The sequence below is a fragment of the Rhopilema esculentum genome, chromosome 6 (assembly GCF_057945365.1).
Source record: "Rhopilema esculentum isolate cy_ngs chromosome 6, ASM5794536v1, whole genome shotgun sequence".
NCBI lineage: Eukaryota > Metazoa > Cnidaria > Scyphozoa > Rhizostomeae > Rhizostomatidae > Rhopilema > Rhopilema esculentum.
In genome coordinates, this window is record NC_142820.1 from 7,011,938 (window position 1) to 7,021,437 (window position 9,500).

General features: G+C 35.3%; 1 protein-coding gene across 2 annotated transcripts; it reads right to left on the reverse strand.

Moving 5' to 3' along the window:
* Window positions 1-107: 107 nt before the first annotated feature.
* LOC135685952 (uncharacterized) lies at window positions 108-8,845 on the reverse strand. 2 transcript variants are annotated; one of them, XM_065202069.2, is made up of 9 exons: window positions 6,644-7,117; window positions 6,371-6,491; window positions 4,688-4,847; window positions 4,101-4,251; window positions 2,709-2,847; window positions 2,070-2,255; window positions 1,838-1,923; window positions 1,359-1,434; window positions 108-479 (listed from the first exon to the last, which is right to left on the reverse strand). In XM_065202069.2, exons 1-9 carry the CDS (start codon window positions 6,737-6,739, stop codon window positions 424-426), a joined length of 1,071 nt encoding a protein of 356 aa, XP_065058141.2. In that variant the 5' UTR covers window positions 6,740-7,117; the 3' UTR covers window positions 108-423. The 2 variants fall into 2 exon arrangements, with proteins under 2 accessions (XP_065058141.2, XP_065058142.1); XM_065202070.2 differs by lacking the exon at window positions 6,644-7,117 and adding an exon at window positions 8,598-8,845 and having other exon boundaries at window positions 112-479.
* Window positions 8,846-9,500: the final 655 nt, after the last annotated feature.

Genomic DNA, 9,500 nt, shown 5'->3' on the forward strand with positions numbered 1-9,500 from the left:
TAATTGATTCAATTTATTATATTTTATCAAAGATCTACCACTCGGTACAGTTTAAGAAACGAACAAACAGGCTCCGAATTTTCTTAAAAAGAAATTCAGTTATTATAATAAAAATCTTACGTAATATTTACATTGAAAATTTCTTAAATAAATAGTGCAAAATTATTTCAGATACTGTTTAATTTAGAGTCAGCTGTGCAATGAATAGAAGATTTCAAAATCCCATAGTTAATTAACCGCTTTCGTTAAACGATTAAGACAATTCAAGTTTTATAAACACAGGCTTTAAAAATATAATTATCATTCGTTAATCATGGCTAGAGATTCTTAGCAGCTGTTATTCTTCATTCAAATTGGTTTGGATGAAGCATTTCTGTTTTAATCGGATTTAGGCTACATCGTTGCAATGATTGCTTTGCACTTCTACTGGGATTGTGAAAATCTACCAGAAGTTGGTGTTCTCAATCGATTCTCTTTATCTAAAAACAACAAATTTTAGTAAAAAATTGCATCGCAAATTATTTCCAAGCAGTTACAATATTTGCAGGTTATTCCTACAGTACGATAATTGAATAGATACTTTCTATCTCAAGATACAATGAATTGATAATTACGTTTCATTTCTAAAATAATTTCGATAAATATCACTGTTACTAAAAATTCAATTGAATTAAAGTCAAGGTTTTATCATTTTGTAAGCTTGCTTATATGAAAATTGCATTGATTTTGAATTAATCTTGAAAAATCTGTACCTCAATTTTCTATCAAGTCCATGCTCTTTTTTTATAGCAGGAGTTACTTTAGAAACAGGAAGATGGGTAGTTTCCATGACAACATTAATACAAAACATTATTAAACATTAATCCGCAAACACCAATAAGATGAGTCAACCACAGTTGTTCGCAAATTCTCTGTAATAGTTGTTGACGACACAGATAACTGAAACAGCTTTCATCAAAGACAGTTTGTTTATGCCAATAAAAAGCTATGCTCTATAACAATGTGGAGTTATCTAACATTGTTGTGAATGCATATGCTTCAAAAAGACGCAGAGCAGCACAGTTACACCCCTGCTGTTGGTCGATGTACATACAAAAATTTCGTCTTCTGCTGCTAAGTTATCAGCAGTAAAAAATATTTGCACAGCTATGAAAAGGCGCGATAACCGAAAGTCGATGTATATTTCTCAATTAGTGGTTGATAACAATATTCCATAGGTGCATACTAAACCTTATCTGATATTGCGGTAAAAACTCGTTTTAGTTGTTAGCAATTAGTCTACTTGAATAGACTCCTTAACAAAACCTACAAAGGTACATGGGTGCAAAGAAGTAGAAAAATGAAGAAAAATAGCCTACCTTCAAACTTTTGGCTGTCAAGAAATTTGTTTAGTCGCTTTGCAACTATGGGTCGAACATGTTCAGATATTTTTGCCTGGTGATGTAAAATAGTTGAATTAACAAAGCAATTAAACCAAGAAATTAAATAAGTAACTACCAAATAAATTAAACTGGTTATCATTACAAAAGAGTAAAAATTTTCAGTAGGTAACCGAAGTGCTTGGTGGATATTGTCATTCTTAGGTTAAGAATGGATTAAGCTTTGGGTGCCAACTTAATTATTTTGGGTATCCCGAGGGCCTGTACGACGGGAAGGGTTGTTGAAAAATGAAAGCTAGCTTGGTAGTTTGTATCTGCGTACCAGTTTGTTTCGATCTAGGCAAACTAAAAGCCTTCTGTTCGCGGACTTCTGGTTGCCATTCCCTGCCATAGATAACGTGAAATATTGACATAACTATCTGTAAATGAATGACAAAACTATCTGTAATATGACTTACACTTTCTGACTTGTCTATGTATTCATCAGAATACATAGTTTTCTCATATCTCTGCATTGCAGGAGCTCGTGATGAAATATTAGGGACTATGAAAGAAAAATTAAAGTTAATTAAACGATGGACTGTTAAAAGGGACTTCTTAAACAAAAGTCAGCTTCTTAAACAAAGGTAACTGTTATGTTTTATGTTTAGGTACAGTGTTCCAGATAAGACTAAATGATCAGAAACTTACCAGCTCCTCTTGCTGGCACCTGTCTCCTAGCATTACAACCATACCTTGAAGTATTGTTTTTCAAGCTGCCATGTCGCTGGGGTTGCTGGTAATCAAACCTCTTTGTTGAATCCAATGTGTAAGGTGGCTTGTCTGACTTCATTGTTGGGTAAAAGTTTTTCAGGGATTCTTGCATTTGCTGTGTCCCTATATCATAGAAAATACCACAATAATAGCAAGTTACAAGGACTGATGGTGTTTTCAAAAGAGAAAGGATAGGAAAAAAGTTTCTTACAATTACTGATAAAATGATGAAATTGTTTATTAAACCAACTAAAGAGCCAATTTAAATGAAAACTTGACTGAAAGGGTTATCAACTTCTGATATTAATATACTTTTCAATATACACAAAATTACCAATACTAGCTATCTATAGAAGAAACAAAAGTAAAAATATAATTTGATATTTTGAGAATGATTGTGAATGAACTTGCAAAATTAGAAACACAAAAATCACCAACTGATTAAATATTTGAAAAAAGCAAAACAGCTGCAATATTGCCTAATAAACCTCACATCATTTGCAAGATAAAAGCCTCTTCTATTTGTTGAGATTTTACATTTTTTAAAATACTTAAAAAAATTGTAAAATGCCTTACCCTGAGTTAACCCAATGTAATCAACTTGATATGTTGATTTCAAAGATTCTCTTGAGACTTGTTCCATCAACTCTTTATTCAAGTCATGAACATTTTCTAAAGGCGGCAGTCGTCCAGGAAACTTCCAAATCATGAAAGCCTTAATGAGAAACGAAATACATTGCAGATTTTCAAGAGTTTGGGAATCAGGGTTCCATACTGGGTACCCTCTTAATATAAATATACATACATTAGTTGGATTGACACAGTTACAAATGAGGAGGTGCTAAAAGGTGCACAGTGTCCCAAACGTCTTCTGGACAGTATCTGAGACTCTCCTACCTGGGGCACATCTTCAGAAGCAACACCTTAATTAGGGAATTCATCATCTGGATGGTCTACAAAAAGTGGTAAAATGGAAGACCAAAGGCGAGATACATAGATAACCTCAAAGACGAGCTTTGTCTTTCATTAGTGTAAACCTTCAGAGAAGCACAGGTTAGCACAAATGGCAAGTCTTGAGAGGATTACCATAATTGATGGTGATATTAACATTAAAAGAACATCGGGATTTGAAATATATGTTAAGCATAGTCAAAATATGTGGTATGCTTAGCCCTAGGGGAGTCGCCAAAAAATATCAAAATGCAAAATCTTGTTGTTGAGCACATAAGAGACCAATAATTTTGACCATTACTACAATAATCAGTAGTTTAAATCCATCTGTTCTTCTGTTCCTTTTTTGACGTTATTATATATGTTAATTAGACCCATAGGCATAGAAAGGTATATTGTTAAATCAGGTACCCAAAAGTATCAGATCACAAAGAAAAGTTCTTACCCATAATTATCGACTGGACCCCCAGTAGATAAAAAGTTCAAGTGACCCCTCTGGGTGCTTAATTCACAAGGATGTATAAACAAAGCTTTACATGCATTGATGGTTCCAAGGACGACTCTAAGTTGCCACTCTGAGATTTATGCTTGAAGTGATCAAGAGGAGATGATTATCGTGCCATCATATGTTTCTGATGACAAATTTTGTTTGCTTCAGGGGTTGCATAATTAGTTTTGAAAGAATTAAGCAAAAGTTTGCCTGTTCCAGCCAATAGGTAAAACGTGGAATCACTCAGGCACTCAAATTTCAGAATTTGGGGTCTGGAGGGATTTCGAAACACAGAGAACAACCACAATACAGAAAACAAGAAAAAATTGACCTTCAATAGAGTAGTGAGTGAGTAGGGTGAAATAATGTATGTGTTCTATGGATAAGCATGACCATAAATTGCTACATTGTCAAAAATTAACTGTGAAAAAAGAATAAAAGATTATAGGATGAGATGAGACCTTTACGTTACTGATTTCTAAACGTATTAGTAAGGGTTGAATAACTAAAAGTATGTAATAACACACCTCTAATGGATGTGGTTTATTGCGTCTATGGGCACTATCTGTTACAGATCTTGAAGCAGAATCAATTATAGCTTCCTTTCCACAATATTCATCTTGATATGATGATTTGAGAAATTTTCCTTCTGATGGGTAGAACTTTGATGATTTTGGCCTAAAAGCAAGCACATAAAATTATACAAATGGATTAAAAAAGTTATAACAAGTGAACTGACCAAGCAATAGCAATAGCAACCAAAATATATCTGAGATTTTTTAACTGATGCATGAGCTACTAGCATGTGCACATTCACTATGATATTAAAGATGTATTCACACATAAGCATGTGCGTGCAAAACCCTTCAGGAATGAGTGGCTCTCCCATAGTAAAGGTACCTGGGGATGTACTGAAATTTGAATTTGGTTTGATAGTCAAAATATGAAAATAATTTTGACACCCTCCATTGCAAAGTTGAAAAATGGATGCGGAACAAATAATGAATGAAAAAGCCTTTTATTAATCCAGGCGAGCTTAAGAGAAAATAATGGATTTTTGTATAAATCTGGGTTGTGTCAAAGTAAGTAAAATTAAAAAAGGAACAAGTCAAACCTAGCATTGGGTGCAGGTAAACCAGGATATCCTGTAAAATCCCTTTTATTTGATGTTTGGTAAAAATAATCAGGATCCTTCAAAGCATAGCCATGGCTCTTCATGCCTTTGCATTGTTGAGAAGTAGCAGTGAGATCCAAGCCATCTCTTGGGGAGATTTCTAAAATACAAGAAACTCATTGACAATGAAGCTGAATATGATAAATGCATTTTAAGGATATTTTGAAATTAAAAAAAACTATTAAGTGCAATCGGCAAAAGAGAGGGGCTATGCGGGCAAATGGCTTGGCCTTGAGTGATGGCTTCAAAGCATGACCCGATAACTCAGTGGTCGAGCACTTAATATACAAAGTCAGGGGTCATGAGTTCAAGCCTCACTCGGGTCCGTTATTTTGCCACATTCTCTACGAACCATCTTTAGAGATCATGTTGCCTATGTCAAAAACTATTATCCTCCCTTCCTTCCCTCCTCTAACTTGCATGTGTAGACTTCATACATAGCTGCATTTTTACAAAACCAATAGAGGAATTCTGTTAGATAAGAGCTAGAACAATAATTTATGTTCTTGGAACAAATTCCAAATTTTAATTTCATGGGAAGGTCAGCCAGGGGGCATTTGTAGCTCTCATTTTACCTTGCTTCAAGGGCAAACATTAAGTCATCCTTCCATATTTTATGATGGAAGAAACACACCTATTCCAAAACCCCTTCTTAAACAGCCGAAAGGTGTACTGAGTGACATCATAGGCTACATTTTGTGTTCATATCCCTTAACAAATCCAATGTTTACTATGGGGCAGCGGCGGCTTGCAGCAGTACTAGTGGTACCAGTCTAGTACCATTTTAATTTGAAAGCTTTAAATATTTTTGTAGTGTAATGATTTTGCTTTTTTCTATGATAATTGAATTAATGGCAATAAAGGGAAGAGCAGCAGAATACACCATATCTTAAAGGGCATGTGCCGTGAACATAATTGGTTAATGCAACGCAATTATCTCTTATTTTTAGTACAAAGCATGGAATCGAGAGAAGAAATGAAAAGTCACTAAACAATGGAATTCCACTCCAAACGCTTTTGTTTTATTAGCCAACTGCTAATGCAACAGATGCCCTTTAATTCTGACCCTCCTTATCTTAATTCTCATTGAAAGATTGGAATAAGCCCTCTTTATTATGTACACCACAGTACTATACCTCATTCATCCAGTACTGAAGAAGTCTGTCCCATTGCCATTTGTGACTCAACGTGGCGTAAAACCGTTTGTCTTTCGACAACCAAACAATGAAAAAATCGTTCACAGTTCTAGATTCCTCTTTCTAGTGATAAAACGCTGCAAGGCCATTTAACCCCTGCAGCTGACAATATAATATGACATCAAACAAACTGAGGGCCATATTAGCTATAAAACAAATATTTTCCAGGGACCACGCCCCTGCAACACCCTTCCTCTAGCTGGTTTGCTCTTAATTTTTCTTTGGTTTACTAGTACCATCTTTTTTCGTGCCAGCCGCCACTGCTATGGGTTTCCAGTCAGTTGCTCCCCACTCAGTACTCTGTATAAAAAATGGAGCACAGCTTTGCATCAGCCCGCCAGCTCCTCCTCTGACAACCTTTTGATAGCTTCACGCAATTGAGCATATCTTAATTATCGAATATAAGATTAAACAAATTAATAGAAACCTGCAAATCTTTCTTGTCCGTGCTGAATTGGCCTTTCCATTTTGAGATCTATCTCTTCTTGTTCTAAACGTCTGCTGTCAATTTTCACCTGACCTTGCCAACAACCTTCACTTTCTGAAGCCTATTTGAAAAAACTTTTGGATTAAAACAATACAAAACAATATAATTTTTAATGAATTTTGCCTAAAGAGACTACCATGGCAAAATAATTTGCGATATCTTACACCAAGGTGTGAAGTGGGTTGGTTGTTTGCACATTATTATTCAACATACCTCAAAAGGTTGTTCTCCCCAAGCAAGAGTTGGACCTGCACTTCTACCTCTGCGGTAATAATGGCAAGAATTGGGCCTTCTTATATTAGTCGTCATTATCAAAACTTTTAAAATTTTTGATTAATATAACGTAATTGCTATGGATTGCACACCGTTAGGACCAGAGGAAGGCCATCTGCATACAACAGTTGCCAAGGAAACGCCTCGATCCCAGAGAGATTCTGTCACCGTAAGCATAGCAAAACCTCCTTCATGCAGAAACACACCCTTTTAGTCTATAGTATATTGTGGCTCAAATCTAGTGAAATTTAAGAATAATTTAAAAGTAATGCAAGGCTCGAGCTTCACCAAGAACATAAACGTTGTCTACTTGAGTTTTTTGGAAAGCAAAACAAATGAGAGTTTCACGCTGTGTCTTGAAAAAGATGTATCTGGCCATGGAGTCATTAAAACTATATAATGCAACTCGATGATACCTTATGTCACTTGAAATTAATTTAAGAATAATCTGAGGCTCAAAATAAAAAATTAAGAATATCAAGGCTCAGGAAAAAATTATGCATTCTTATAAATAAATGTGTAGCTCTATAAAATGGGTTTTTAAAAAAAGACTAGAATTAATTTCTGACGACGAGCAGCTAAATTTACCATTTAAACTCCCAATGCCATCCCACAAGATGTGGGGCAGATTACGTATTAAGGGGGCTAAAAAATTTTGGCAGGCCTAGCATGAAAAACCAAGAGCTAGGTGGTTTTTAATATTCTTTTAAGAAAATTTCGGAAATTGGGGAGCCAACTCCTCTTGCCCTTAGTTTTACACTTAGAGAAACTCTGTCTTTTTCATTTTTAAGTTTTCATTATTCATCAGCTTTGTAACATCTCGCAACTCCCATCGCGATCTTTATCAGCAGGCTTTTATATCGGCCTAACTACACACCGAGTCTGCGTTGGTATTTATAACTACTTTCATGTGATTGCAGTTCCTGCCAAAGCTCTAATACATTTTGTGGCCCCTGTCACAGCTCTTATCACCATTATGAACTACCATTAAAATCACCCTTCAATAGTTCATGTTATTGCATCGTACATTGAAGAATTTGCAAAAAAATGTGCCGTTCAGAATCATCATTATTTTTATTCATCCCACTGTTATTAATTAAGAGGAGGTGCGTGTGTGTATGCCCTAAAAATGTAGATACTTTTTTTAAAAAAAAATTATAGCGATTTTTAAAGCTGGAAATTAGTGAATTTTTACTTCTGCTCTTTACTCATCTGGGTATATCAAGCAAATAAAACTTGGGTGACTTTCACGTAAAAAGTTATAAGTACATTCGTCAAGTGTGTATTGTCGTGATGAATATATTCGTGATGAATAATGGCAGTAGCAAAGAAGATAACTTTCCTTTTCGGTTCTGTCAACTCGTGATGTATCGCTTTATGAATGGTTTGAAAGTAAATTCAAGCTCTCAAGTTATTTACCAGACAATCGCGAACTTTTGGAGTTATCGAGGCTCTGCAAAGTCTGGGATATTCTTTACACTAGAAATAACGGAAAGTTATCGACCGCGACTTTTTGAATCCAAAGTTTTTAACGTAAACTTCATAGAGAAAGCTATTGAGCACAACATTTTTCATTTTTCTATTCTGGATACTTGATTACACGACAGTTACTCTGTCCTCTGCACTTAGCAGTATTCCTGGCAAACTCAGTTTGAGTCTCCTAAATTTCACCTCTTTCTCGCTTATCGTTTCAGTGGTGTCCTTTCCAATTCTAAGTTTAATTTGAAACTAAAGCTATAGTAATATGACACAGACATAGAAAGTTTGCCAAGTTTTCAGCTATGTCTACCTTGGATACCGTATATGACTCATAAATGAAGCTGACAATCATCTAAAGGACTTAAAATAACAGTCACCTATAAAATTGGCGGAAAAGTATGGCACAAAAACTCACCGAAAAAGTTTGTCTTCTCTCGGTTTAGTCGTCTGTGGACTGTCATATGTTAGAGACTACTTATATTGCCAGTAAACAAATCATCGATGTACACCATGGTAACGGCCCATTAATTAAGAATAAAAGTTTTTTGTTGCTAATGCCAAGTCATTACAGGTGCTCAAAATCTATTTCAATTCAACACTACATAAATTATGAATAGCGTTTTAAGAGCCCAAGTCAAAAATTTTCCGATTTGTTAGTCGGATTACTGTATTTTGGTTTGGCTGGTATCCTAGTGCAAAAACAATCACTCTGATTTTTGAGTACAGGAACGTACCACATAGCAAACGTATATCGTAAATCATTATTTGCGACATTCCTCTTTTTCTTCTTGGAAAACTTTAATTGGAATATAATTGTGGACTTGAATATTTGCATACTTGAATAATTCGTTTAGAAAAATCAGTATATGCATTTTATATTTGGTGTTGCCTAGAATCAAAAGGTGATTTTTGGATACTGAGAAGCTATGCCTATCGAGAAGTGTCCTGGCCCTTCTTCTTGATTTGACCAAACCTTGTTTCACGGCAGAGACTCGAGCCTTTGATATGTATTCCGTGAACCTAATTTCCCGAATGTTACATGGTAAATAGTGTAGATCATGGTAAATGGTGTCGCTCAAATGAGTTTTGAAACATTCTTAAAATGTGATGTGATGACTTTCATGGTTCAGCAAAAGCTAAACCTTCCTCTGACTGCCCTTCTCCTCAGCTAAACCTTCCTCAAATTTAATGTTCCCTCGTTCCGCTCACAGATTAGCCTTGCTTCCTGTTCCCCACCCCTATTGAAAAAACGTCTCCCTAGTTCCCTAGAACCCCTATACGCATTAGTAAGGGAAAGAGCCATGGCAGCTTTTGGATG

Bases quoted from the DNA above. Each gene is read 5' to 3' on its own strand.
- LOC135685952 (XM_065202069.2), bottom strand. From the start codon at position 6,739: ATGACGACTAATATAAGAAGGCCCAATTCTTGCCATTATTACCGCAGA. The intron at 2,848-4,100 runs GTGTGTTATTAC...TTTCTCATTAAG, and splicing joins ATAAACCACATCCATTAGAG to GCTTTCATGATTTGGAAGTT. The intron at 2,256-2,708 runs GTAAGGCATTTT...TCTATGATATAG, and splicing joins TTACATTGGGTTAACTCAGG to GGACACAGCAAATGCAAGAA.